Raw genomic sequence first — 14,293 nt, forward strand, 5'->3', positions numbered from 1 at the left:
ATGTTTTGTTCTCTGCATGCTCTTCTTCTGAATGATATTGGATTCTTTGTAATGCAAGGAGTCAAAATGATAATATCGCTATATACATGCTACAAGCAAGCTAACACTCCTGTTCAATGTCATGTGAAAGTAAGTCTACTACTACAATTATACATTGGAAATGCACTGAACATGTATATTTGTAACCAATCTGATTGCAGCCAGTTGACCTACAATACTCAATTACAACACTGTTATATAACACCAACTACTCAAACTGTAGCCCAAAACTGCCAACTACCACACTATGCAGGGTATTTTGGTGAGGTTGCCATTCTTGCTTTCACATCAGTTTGCAACAGTGTTAGCTTGCATGTAACAATATTTATATTTTGAGTCAAAAATTGATCATACTCAATCTCTATCGGATCCAGTAACATATGATGGAAAAATGTACACAGGACAAAACGTATCAAATTTGGAACATATTGTTTACCACAGATAGAGGGGATTTTTAAAAACTCCATTCACTTTTCCCATAGATATCCACAGCTCCTAGTATGGGAATGTCTTCACCTCCAAAATGATGCAAAAGAGGGTCTAATGAAAGATCATTTTGATTGCTTTAAGCATTATTTCTTGAAAATGATCTCCTAGTACAATAAACCAAACCAAACCAAGTAAAATATGTCCGGTAATACATTGATTCTTATGATATTTTTACGCTAATCTCATAATGAGAAATATTAGATATATTGACTAGAATTAAGATGATTCACTTGCCAAGTTATCATTTTTGCAGTGTTGATGGTGTTTTTGATTACTGTCCCCAATGCTTGAAAAATAAAAGGCTTGCGAGTTTCGGGACATAATTTTACACTGATTTGATACATAATATGTAAATGAGTCTACACTTGTTAAAAGGAAACTAATCAAGATTTTCCTGGACTTATTACATTTAATTAACTTCATGAATATGCCATCATGAATCTGCTGCAAACAGTAAATCAGAGCTGCTAACTGACATGTGACCATCGGTGATGTTCTTGTTGCCATAGCAACAACTCTCATGCTTTGCAAACTGTAGTAAAGAAAAGGTTACAAAAATAGTTTATTTTCCTAATAGGGATGGGATGATATGAAAATGAGATAAATGAGCTAAATTATCACAGTATTGTGAAAATATACTGAAACTATCTGTGCAAACACACATCATTTCACCTCAGATATTACACTGACATATACTGATGTTTTACTAAATACCAAGACATCAACTGCAGTTTAAGCAGAATAAACCATATATGAAAAATCTGATATTATATTTAGTCTGTTAAATAAATATTTTCTGCTTTTTTCTGATGCGGAAATATGAATAACTTGTACCTAATGGCTATTTTGTAATGAATGAGGGGTGGTCTTTGACCTTTGCACAGTACCAAATTACCATGTAAACTTGAAATGCAGCAAGAGAACATATTTGTAAAATGTGCATATATCAACATGACAAGTGTTGCACTTGCATTTGGTGCACGGTCATTAGATTATTGAATTATTGCATTTTTCATGTATTTTATTTTTCCCCTTGGTTGTGTACATTTATCTACCAAAATCAGTCATAATTCATTTTTACATGACCATTTTCCAAGCTGTTTTGTTACTGTGCCTTTCAAACTTATATATGTAAATGAGCTCTGTTCCGTCTTGTATTGTGCCTCATTTAAAAAGCAGTCTTGGCAGAAACACTCTTTATAACTTGAACAGCAGAAGTAGGTGGAGCTAAACTGCTATAAGATTAATATATAGATATTGATTATATATATAAATACACAGTTTTTTTGTGATGTCCCAAAAACAGTGAATTCAAAATGGGCTGTTTTTGCAGCATATTTTCTATATATGAACCAGGGAATGTTTTGAAACTTAAAACATGAGGAGAGTTTGGTTTCCCATGATATGGGACCCTGGAATATTTGAATCAGTTTGATTTCCATTGGGTTTTATCATTAAAACCAGTAGCAGTCTCATTCCTAAGTTCCAAATTATACATGCAGACTGATAAAATGAGAAAAATCTAACATTCACACTTGGCTTAAAGTTTGGTTTGTACTACTGACAGCAGCAGGAAAATCCCAGGAAAATCTTAATTAGCCCGAGTACAAGGTCAACATGACTGCAGAATGATACCGGAAAGAAAAGAAATCAATTTCGTTCAGCCTTTCGCTCTCACAGAGATTAACCCGACAGCCGACAGGACAGCCCCATGTTTGTTATACCAGCCCTGTTTGTTTTGTATATCTTTATTTTTCTTTTCACCACCTTCTGCTGGCATGATGCATATATAACGCTTCCATGAGCGTGGCGGTCATCATCATGGCCAGCCAGTGAAATTTTGAGGGGGTTTAGCAGATTACAGCACTGTTCTGGGGGAAATGAGAATGCCCTGCATGTTTACTGATGAGCCAGACTGACCTTTTCTTTTCTTGACGGCGACTTTTTCACACTTGAATGAACCGATAAGCTGCGTTTGCCTCATCAACAGCATGCTTTCTAATGACGATTGATTCAACTCTCATAAGACACAGCACAGCCACGGCACTACTTCAGGATAGACAGGGACACACATATCACCCAACACCCCCTCCACACACACACACACACTTGGTTGATGCTAGACATTAATATACCATCAAGAGAATTCTGATACACTTCTAAAACATCTGTCCCTACTCCCCAAAACTCCCTAAAACTGCTTGTGAGATGTTCTACCAAGAGAGTACTTTTTTGTCCAGCCATAAATTTTTTGAAGAATATTTGTACAGAATGTTAAAAATATACATACAGTCATTGTTTTAGGTTCAAATTCTGTATAGTTTTGATGCTATATGTGTCCTTTAATGGTGAAAACATAAACCATTATTTCTTTACATCAAAAGTTTTACTGTTCCTGTGAGGCTTAAGGCTTAGTTTATTGCCCACAACCCTTTTAACCCTTTCAAAACGTATTTACCCTGTGGGCAAAATTACGTTTCTTTTGGCTAAGCTGTTAGAATTAAGCATTTTTCTGTTGATCGTGAAGGGCTGCGAATGGTTGCCAAGCAGTGAAACACAGCGGTCACTGGTCAATGACGTGATTAGACAGACCAGTGGACCCAACCCATGCCATGAGAACACACCCCACATCAGTTTGGACCCACCAGCCTGCACAGTGCCTTGTTGACAACTGGGGTCCATGTCTTCATGGGGTCTGTGCCACACACAAACCCTACCATTGGCCTGAAACAATTGGTACCCTGACTCATCGGACCACGCTACATGTTGCCAGTCCTCTAGTGTGACTTAATGCAGGGTAAACAGGTTTCAGAAACAGGGTTGTGCACACTGAGGTACATATTAGAAGCAGTTTAATGGGAGCCTGGCCACTTCCTATTCCTACCATTATACCAAATACTCTACTGTATAACACTAGGGATATAGGGGTGATTGGTTTGCTGGCATTACTGCTACTGTGCGCTGACTGGTTGGCTAGCATTACTGCTTCTCAGCTCATTGGCTTGTAAAGTGTTTCACACTTACTGACATTAATGTGCATAGGACACTGTATAAAAGTCCTACATCTAGAGTTGAGCAGCTTTAAATTGTGACAGCAGGGTTAAAATATTTCATACTAATCAGTACTGAGAAAAGGAGTGACTGTATAAGAATGTATAGCAATTTACAATTTATATATTTTTTTACAAAAGCCTTATGGGTCCCCATTCATTTTGGACTCTCTTGGGAGTGCACAACTTGACAAACCTGGAAGACATTACTGAGCAGCAGTTCTTTTCACTGCAAATTCTTCGAACATAATGTCAGTGTAAATGAACTGTGTATAATAATTGTTATTACTTAAAATATGATAATAACACAAGTTAATGTTTTCACCACTATAAGACACATACTTCAACCAAATCATATAATGAGACATAAGATTTTAATCTTAACAACAATTAATAATTTGTAATGTTCCGTCCATGTATACTTTGAGAATTTATACTAGGACAAAAAGCTCTACTGGTGGAATGTCTTTTGTATTACACTGCATTACACTCAACCTCTAGCACAACATTTGATCTGCCCTCCCCCCACCCCACCCCCCCAACTTACTTCCACTTTGAGTAGTTTAGGGACCCACAGACTGACACTGGGGATGGGGTGGGGTTTCACAGCCCAAGGCTAAATCCATCACCGAGCATGTCCTGGTGTTAACCGCTGTGGTGTTTTTAGTGCTTGGCCCCCTACATTGCAAGCAGGCTGGTTCCGGGCAGCAGGCTGGCGATCAGCTGTGGCCGGACTGACTGTTGGCTGGGTGTCTCCTTCAGGCCCTGAAGGACGAAGATGAAGTGGAAACAGGGTTGACGGAGAACGAGAAGGAGGCGGAGCCTAAGGAGCAGGAAAAACTAGGCAAATTACAGTATTCCTTGGATTACAATTTCACCGAGAACACGGTAAGGTTGTTTTCTGGAGCGTTTTTCACTGTGTGTTGTGAGAGATGTTTGTGAGAGTTAACAGAATAAAGTAATTTTTGTGAGTATAGTCATTTTGCTTTTTTGTGTCTAAAGTGTCCAGCATAACTGGTTTTAACGTTACTGTTTTGTTCAGTGTTTGGTCAAGTATTCTGAGATGTCTGTCTGAAGTGTGCTTCTTTAGTTTGGCACTGGAGCTACTGGGCTAATGTAGCTAACAAGTAATGGAAGCTTATTATCATAGCGCTAACTGCATGCCATCACACACTCGCCTCAAACTATGTTGAGTAGTGAAGTAAGCTCAAATAGACGGACTTATGTGGTTTCTGACCCTGTATGACATTCAAATAACAGTATATTCAGTGCAACATGAGCCAATGAAAGAGAGAGCTGCTGAAGCTAACTTGATAGATTTAGCAGTTAGCATTCTCCTTCTAGCGTGTTGAGTTATCAGCAATTGAAAAGATGTGGTGGTGCTTCACGTGTCTCAGGGCCTTCTCCCTCACAGCTTGATAGCACTGTGTAACAGGGGGAGACATAGGTCATGGGATGGGAATTGAACAAAACCATATAGCTACATCAGCCTTGTAGCTCCAATACAAAACAAAAGAAGTAAATTTCAGACACAAAACATGTTTTGGCTGATCGAGTACATTTGGAGTAAGGGGGAGAATTTAATACTCTATATTTCTCTAAACTTCTTAATTTGATCACTGTTTTATTTCCTCCACATACAGTTAATTACATATGATTTACATTGACTTAACTGACATAATTATATTTAAATGTCTATATGTCACTACATTATTGTATGATTAATTACATAGCTGGGTATTACATTTACATTCAAGTCTGTGCTTCCAACTTTTTTTCATTTAAATCATGCACCTCCAAAAGAGGGCATGCAGAACATCTCACGTTCTTTCTAAACTCCATCAGTGTCAGCGCAATATCAGTCAGCAATATCAGTGACTGAGTCAGGAGCACTCAATAAAGTGAAGGATCAACTCAGATTTCCTATTACTCTCTCGCTCTTATGCTGTCTTTCTCTCTCTTTTCTCTCTCTCTCTCTGACTTTCTTACCCCTCTCTGCTCTTTTCTCTTTCTCCCTCTTTCTTTCTTTGCTCTCTCTCTCTGTCTCTCTCTCTGTTTCTCACTTTCTTCCCTTTCTCATTTTGTCTCCCCACCTCTCTCTCACTCTCTCTCTCTCTCTCTCTCTCTCTCTCTCTCTCTCTCTCTCTCTCTGGGTTGAGGAGCTGATAAATATCCTCTTGGCAGATGTTAGCTGGCAGATAATTGAGGCAGTGCGTGAAAGTGGAGCAACTCCACCAGCAGCTAACCTCCATAAACAAACCTGACAGAGTCAGATTATCTACTCCCAGCCATCACACAAACACACACACACACACACACACACACACACTAAGTGTGAAGTCACACACACTATATTTAAGCTTCTAGAAGCTCTGATTCCATCTTTCTTCCTTTTTTTCTTAATGTAACCAAAATGGCAGCTGGATATACTCTTATAACACAAAAACTGTCAGTGTTTAGTTGAAATTGCAGACCCTGCGGTCTTTCCTTCATAGCTTACTTGTCATCTGTCACCCCAGTTTCTAGTGCTGTAAAAGTTAATCTTTAAAAATTACAGCAGTTTTAGAATACATTTTATTTATATTACAGAATTATGTTAATAAATAGTTTGTTCATTTGACATAATTGCATAATTAATAATAATAATAATAATAATAATAATAATAATAATAATAATATAGCAGTTTGAAATATTTTAACTTGTTCTAACTTCTGACTGGTGCTCCAACACCATGAGTAATGTTTGTTTATTTGATGTTTGTTAATAACACCGTTAGAGAGCAGCAGTGAGTAATGTTTGTTTATTTGATGTTAATAATACCTTTATATGGCAGCACTGAGTAATGTTTTTATATTCAGTGTTTGTTAATAACACCTTTAGAGGGCGGCATTGAGTAATGTTTGTTTATTTGATGTTAATAATACCTTTATATGGCAGCACTGAGTAATGTTTTTATATTCAGTGTTTGTTAATAACACCTTTAGAGGGCGGCGGTGAGGAATGTTTGTTTATTTGATGTGCGTTAATAACACCTTTAGAGGGCAGCAGTGAGTAATGTTTGTATATTCGGTGTTTGTTAGTAACACCTTTAGAGGGCAGCAGTGAATAACGTTTTACAGTTGGGAGCTACTATGTATCAACAGCTAGGAAACAAGATGGCTAATCACTCAGTTTGGCTTGCTGCATACAATAAACCTAAAAAGACAATTCAGTTGGTAATTGCAATTACTTTTATGGCAATTAATCGTCAGCTAAAATTTCATGATCGTGATAGGCCTATTCTGTACAGGCTGGAGCCTCAAACACAGCCATAGCAGACACAAAACCACCCAGCCAACATCAGCATGACCCAGATTCAGCTCAAATAAACCAGACACACACATTAAAAAAACACACCAGAGAGCACAGGAGCCACCCGCATTTCTGCCGTGTATGTGTTTAAGCCCAATAAAGCAGTCCTACAGAGAGGGATATGAGGAAAGCGGGATGGAGAGGAAGATAGAGCCACAACAGGGAGGACTCAACTAAGCCTTGCCATTGTTTAAAGGTAATCTAGCTTTTCCAGCCCAGTAGAGCAGGGTAGGTGGGGTATAGAGAGGAAACAATGAGAGATGCTACATGGGGGAAAAGTCACACTGATGCTAGCTGAATTAACAGCAGTGTGGGTTAACCTCCTGAGGCCAGGAGACAAAGGATAGGAGGTATGAACTAAGCAATGGAAGAAATGGATATTTTCAATACATTATCAGCAATGAAACATTAACAAGTTATTTAATCAGTGTTCAATAGTTAAAAGTCAAATAGTTAAGCACACCAAACCCAGGCTACTAACAGCACATAAATACAATAAAAACATATGCAGTCAGGTCTATAAATGTTTGGAAGTTGGATGTTTGGAGTTAAATGCAAATGCCACATTCGACGAATAACAGTCACATCAATTATATGTGCAGACATGTTAGTTTGCTTGTAGCGTCTGTGTAGAAATATACACACAATATGCATGTCGGCCTCGGGATATTTTTGTTCACAGAGCAGAGCCAGCTGACTGCAGTTTAAACCAGACAGTGCTTTTTATTTCATAAAATAAAATTCAACTGCAACTAAATAGTTTAAAATAACATAAACAGTGTATTGACAGTAGCTCTACAATACTCAACACTGACTAATTGGATCGTCAGTTTTTCATGCTTGTCCTGCATTTGAATGAGCAAGAAATATGAGATAGATCAGCGACAGGATATTTGAGGTTTAATCCACTTGCTCGCTAACAGCAAGCATGATATCTCAGCAGCTCATATCCTCAGCATTTTTGCTTCACACCAAATTAGAAACAAATTGTCTTCATCCAAAAGTTGTTTCCACCTAAAATTTCTCTCGCTACCAGTCATTTCAGCTGACAGCACCCAACCTGGTGTAGACAAATTGTGTGCAGCTAACCCGCTGAGAACAAGAAATGCGGCTGCATCTTTCTCTCTCCTCGAGTTGTGAAATGCTTTGATGGCGTGCAGAGCCGGGAACAGGTTATTATGGATAAAATCCCATCAGGCCTGGCCTCCTACCTGTGTCTAAGTCTCAAAAAACACAAGCCTGTCCGAACTGTGCTAACACTACTGTCTACCTCCATCATACAAATAACAATTAGATATGCTAACACTACCTACCCTGCTCGGTCTATGCTGGTCTGATGCTAGTCTAGCTGGTCAGCATACCAGCATCCAAAACACAACATATACTGCTTTTGTTAGTGATTGGCTAATTAGCTTCCTTATCTGCTGACCAGCAAACCAGCATCCAAAACACAATATATGCTAGTTTTGCTGGTGACCAGGCACACTGGTCTAGGCTGGTTTTTCTAGCAGAGTAGATACAACCTGTTCACAGCATTTGTATACCCTAGTTAGAAAAGAACTTTGCTATATTGCATATAGACTCAAATGATTGGGATAGTTAATCACAATAAATCATATTATTTTGTGTAGTTAGTCATGATTAATCACTTTATCTGCTCAAATTTGACCCAGAAATAAAACTAGAACATGTTGTTATAGCTATATAATAAACTTCATCAGAATTCATTACTGTCAATAATTCAATAGCATTACTTTCATCATGTAAACGCAGCTTTCACATGAACCTGAACATAAAAATCACATGTGGACACAATTTCTAATTTTCATCATCAACATGTAGTGAGAGCAACAGTGGCTGCATGTTCCTACCACTAAGTGTAAATATCACATATCTCATATATATGGTTAATGATTAAATTACTCTGTGATTCTAATTCATACAGCTTGTGGATTCTTGTTACAGTGGATGCTCTTAAGTGTCCACTTTGTTGGTGCTTTTGTTAGTTTGCTGCTCATTGATTGATCCACAGATCTCCTGCGAGCACTGTTCAGTGTAGTCTGCTGAAGGTGCTGAAACTATCACTTTAAAAGCCATTTAAAAGATGTATTTGAACCAGAGAGCTACAATCACGGATTCTATCATAGCAGCATACAGCGTGCCATGACAGGATCTACCAAATGGGTGACTTGGGTGACTGCCCAGGGGCACCAAATGTCTAGGGACACCAAGAGGGTAGGCCTTAGCTGAAGAGCTAATGTTAGTTCAGTATTTAGTGAAGCATGAAGTCAACTCTCCAGCAAGCTGTGGGAGGGTCTTAAGTGTACTAGCTATGAGTAGGTGCTATGTGTGACAGAGAGATGCAGGTTTTCAGATTTCAGAGAGAAGAGGTATCATAAATCCAATGTCCAGGGGCACCAAAGGATCTTACACCTTGTGCCTTGCAGCATGCTGAAGCAGAGGTTCAGCCTGCACTTCTTCAGATGGATGGAAGGGTCAAACTAAAAAATGAGTTAACTGTGGTAAAACAATTGTGATGTTAATCACTTATGTAACCATGATAACAATGCCTTAACGTGTTATCATTGACACCCCTAACAAAGTACATATGACATGTACAGAAACCGTCTCATTTTCACTTTTTGTAATAAACCTCTCTGCCTTTTGTCTTGACATTGAGGAAATGTCATGCTCCATCACTTATTTTTAGATAATCAGATATTCAGGGTTTGTCCAGTTTTGGCTTTTGACCAGTCACAACTCATTCATGGCTTCATGAATGAAGTCGACAGCCGAGCTGGATGTGTGTGTGCTGAAAATGACAGCAGTTCTGGTGAAAGTCTAATACACACTGAGGAGCAGATGAAAGCTAGCTGACAGCATGATATCTGTGGTGAAATCTGGTTGACAGCATTAATCTGTCTGTGGTGAAATCTAAATGACAACTCCTAAAGTCATGGATAATCCTAAGAAGATGAAAAGATTAAAGACAAATTCCACAGATTTTCAGAATTTCTGCATAATCTAATGGTTGAGATGTAAATACAGTCACTCAGAGTGATTTGATGTGAAATGGTTAATTTGTAAAAACTAGAAACTTAACCCATTAAATGGACACCAGGGGCCCAAAGTTTTATTACACACTTCTATAACCTAAGAATAGCTCAGCTAGTTTGTACTGACATCCCTGAAGTTACTGAATACTGAGCCTTAATATGTAATTAGTCTGGGATTTTAAGGGGTTAATGACTCAGATTTCTTTACAGTGGAGGTGAAGGGAACCAGGGGGCACAATGTCTACAACACAAATGTAGTAAATGTATTTTATTTACTATCCAAAACCACCAGTGAACCTCCACATGTCTTCTGAGTTTTTATATGCAATGTTGATGATGGAAAAGCAGTATTACAGACAAACATTTAACTATGCAGGGAAATCAGTGGTATTCCTCTTTAAATACTCTTTGTTTCTTCCTTCTTTTGAGAAAAAAGTGACTGCCTATTTGTTGGTACGTTTATCCAGTCAGACCTTAGTGGGAGGGCCTTACTTAAGCAAGTAAAAAACATTAAAAAAAAAATTACAATGACAGATAGGCACTGCTTATATTAGAACAAAATACAGCAGACAGAAAGTATAATGAGAGAGAGAGAGAGAGAGAGAAAGAGAGAGAGAGAAAGAGAGAGAGCAAATTAGAGCAAAGAGAAAGAGTAGACAGTAGAATGAAAGAGCAAGAAAAAGTATGAGAGAGAGAGAGAGACAGGAAGATTGAGTGGCACACAGAGAGAGCAGAAAGCAGAATGAGAGAGCAAGAAAGAATGACAGGGACAAAGAGAAGGAGTGAGAGAGGTTGAGGTAGTGAAAGAGATTGAGATGGAGAGAGAGTGGGAGAGAAAGAGAAAGAGTGGGAGAGAAAGAGGGAGGGAGAGAGAGAGAGCGGAAGAGAAAGAGGCATAGAGTGGGAGGAAACGAGATAGAAGGAGTGAGAGATGTATAGAGAGACAGAGAGAAAGGGAGAGAGAAATGTAGAGAAAGAGCAGGAGAGATAGAAAATTAGAGAAACGAAGGAAGAGTGGAGGAGGAAGAGAGAAAAGGAGGAAAAGACGGAGAAAACTGAGAGAGGTAGAAACACAGAGAGAGAGCAGAGAGCGGAGTGACCTGTATGAGTGGTCAGTGTGTGACACCATGTTGATTGACTGACCATTTTATCTGAAAAGGCGTGACAGTTTCATGGAGAACAGCGGGTCAATCAGGCTTTAGCTCGTAGATCAGCTACTGAAGAGAGCACACAGTCTGACATCACATGTTTACTGGAATAGTTTGATGAAAAATCAAACTTCCCCAATTTCCCCCCTTTATTTACCAAACGTAGTCGATCAGCCAAATCATGTTTGGTGCCTGAAGTTTGCTTTTACTCTGGGGCTATGAGGCTAATTCAGCTCACAAGTAATGAAAGCTTATACCTCACCATTTAACATGATGCTAACTGCATGCCTAAATCACACACACACACGTCTTGCATTAATAAAGTTAATAATATAGCATCATCAAAGTTAGTATGTTAGCATTAATAAAGTTAATGAGTTAACATTTAAAGGTTAATACATTAGCATTAATAACATTAATGAATCCATGCTTTTATAAAGTTATTAAGTTAGCAAAATAATGCTAATGTATTAGCATTAATAACATTAACAAACCCATGATTTAATAAAGTTATTAAGTTAGCAATAATAATGCTAATATGTTAGCATAAATAACATTAATGAACTCATACTTTTATAAAGTTATCAAGCATGTTAAGTTAATAAGATATCATTAAAAAAGTTAGTATGTTAGCATTAATAAAGTTAATGAGCCCAAGCTTCCTAAGTGCTGCTACTCTGTATTAAAGGAATGTCTTATAAACTTGAAACATCTTAAACTGATTGGATGGTTTTACTGTTTTCTTAAGAAAGTTAATTTCTTAAAGTAAAGGAATACTTTGAATGACCCAAACAAGTTATGTTGAATTAAACCACTTCAATTGCTTCTTACCCCATGAAGTTATTTCATCATTTTTACAGCATACACCACAATTAACAGTCAGGTTCAAAAATAGAATTAAAAAGCTTAAAACAGAACACTTGACAACAGGGTCAGTGCTATTCCATGGGCATTATATCAAGGATATAGATAAAGTGCTCATTTTCTAGCAATTAATTAAAACTGAAAAGCAGTATCACTATTATATAGACAATATATCCTCAGTCACTCCTGTATGACATCTTGTTATCTGTAAAAGTGGACAGAATTATGTCACATAGCTAAAAACATTAGCAGCCCCACTGAAGCCTCTACTTTTGTCGATATTTATAGATAACAGTATATCACACAGTGTCAGAAAGCATCACACAGTTTGAAGTGAGTGTGTAATGTTTTCGGTATGCAGTTAGCACAAAGCTGTGGTGGGTTATAAGCTTCTATGGGTACAATAAGGGTAAAAGTGAGAAGTAATTAGACTAAATGTAAGAAGAGGCATTTTAAGGTGTGTACTTAAAAAGAGACATAAAAGAATGAACTTGCTATATTGCTATATTGTTAACCTGACCAGTATTTTACTTTTGACCTTTGGCCTCCAGCTTATAGTGGGGATCATCCAGGCGGCTGAATTGCCCGCCATGGACATGGGTGGCACATCTGACCCTTATGTAAAGGTCTACCTGCTGCCAGACAAGAAGAAGAAGTTTGAGACTAAAGTCCACAGGAAGACCCTGAACCCCACCTTCAACGAGCAGTTCACCTTCAAGGTAAGCGGCATCTATGACTGGGTGTGGGTGTGGTTTAAGGGCAGGGTTTTGGTTTCAGAAGTAAAGATGGGCTGTGAAAAGCTTTACAGGCTGACTGGAACAAAACCACATTCAGGTTAATCTGGTAAATACTGAGAAATCTGAGCTGAACCTGATATTGCAACAGTTTTATGGTTCTATGAGTAATGTAGAAGGCCGAAGGAATTGCCAATATTCAAGCACATTTGATGCAATGTTGTTTTACTTTTTTCTTTATTTTGCAGTACTAAGGAAATAGAACACTCGTGGTGTTATCACAAATAACATCACACTCGTAACACACTCCCTCTTTTATTCTGTTGGTTAATTATGGACGTTAGTCAGCTGACTTTTGTTATAGGAGCTACTTACTAGTAGGTCAACAAAATCTAGTTACGAATAGCAACAGCTAACATCAACATTGGCTAATGTTAACTAAAGTCACCTCATTTCACTGCTTATCTGGTAATGAACAGCTATAAAACTTTAATATTATTATGTCCTGATCAAGATTTTAGAATATTTCACACTTTTTGGAAATGGGTGTAATATAACCACTGAAATAGGTGTAGTGTAACCATTTAAATGGGTGTTATGCAACCACTGAAATGGGTGTTGTGCAACTATGAAAACAAATGCAGTGTAATGCATTTGGTGAAAGTGCGTATACCATAACCACCAAAATGAGTGTAGTGTAACCATGGAAGTGGGTGCACTGTAACCTTGGAAATGAGTGTACTGTAACCATGGAAGTGGGTGCACTGTAACCATGGAAATGAGTGTACTGTAACCATGGAAGTGGGTGTACTGTAACCATGGAAATGAGTGTATTGTAACCATGGAAGTGGGTGCACTGTAACCATAGAAATGAGTGTACTGTAACCATGGAAGTGGGTGTAATGTAACCATTGGAATTAGTGTTGTATAACTATGGAAAATGTTGTACTGCAACTATGAAAAATGGAGTAGTGTAACTATGGAAAATGTTGTAGTGTGACCATGCAAATGGATGCAGTGTAACCCAGGACATGCATGTAGTGTAACTATAGACATAAGTGCAGCATAACCATCAAAATGGGAGTAGCAATACAATGGAAATAGGTGTAACATATTCATGGAAATGCATCTACTGTAACTATGGAAATGGGTGCATCATAACCACACAGGTCTAGCCCACTGATCCATATATCAGTGGTAGTGGTATAGTCAGATGTTAAGATAGATCAACCCATGTTTCAGTTATATCAATTGTATGTTATAATATGACATATAATATAATGACATTATATAACTACAGGAAATGGTTCTTCTGCCAAGGAATTAAGTTTGTTAACAGTAGTCTATGCATTATGCTTCTTGGTGCATTAATGCAGAATAACAACTGCTGTGTTTAGTCATACATGTATGTTAAGTATTTTACAAAGACTTTGTGGCTCAGATTTTAGAAGGAGAACATTTTCTTTTCTTTTAGCTTTCCATTTGTTTAAACACAAGTACATTCAAATAGTAAACATGATTAAATCACACATCTTTACCTCCAACCTCATTAACCACCTGT

General features: G+C 37.9%; 1 protein-coding gene across 3 annotated transcripts in view; it reads left to right on the forward strand.

Annotated features, from left to right (window-relative positions):
- Nucleotides 1-14,293, forward strand: part of syt1a (synaptotagmin Ia) — a 228,141-nt gene that overhangs the window by 189,944 nt on the left and 23,904 nt on the right. For 2 of the 3 annotated variants that reach the window (XM_036577185.1, XM_036577184.1), the window contains 2 exons: nucleotides 4,341-4,466; nucleotides 12,550-12,717. In XM_036577185.1, coding sequence (XP_036433078.1) covers nucleotides 4,341-4,466; nucleotides 12,550-12,717 — 294 coding nt within the window. The remainder of the gene's footprint in view (nucleotides 1-4,340; nucleotides 4,467-12,549; nucleotides 12,718-14,293) is intronic. The other variant, XM_036577186.1, reaches the window with a different exon arrangement.

Source organism: Colossoma macropomum, unplaced genomic scaffold, assembly GCF_904425465.1.
Source record: "Colossoma macropomum unplaced genomic scaffold, Colossoma_macropomum, whole genome shotgun sequence".
NCBI classification, from domain to species: domain Eukaryota; kingdom Metazoa; phylum Chordata; class Actinopteri; order Characiformes; family Serrasalmidae; genus Colossoma; species Colossoma macropomum.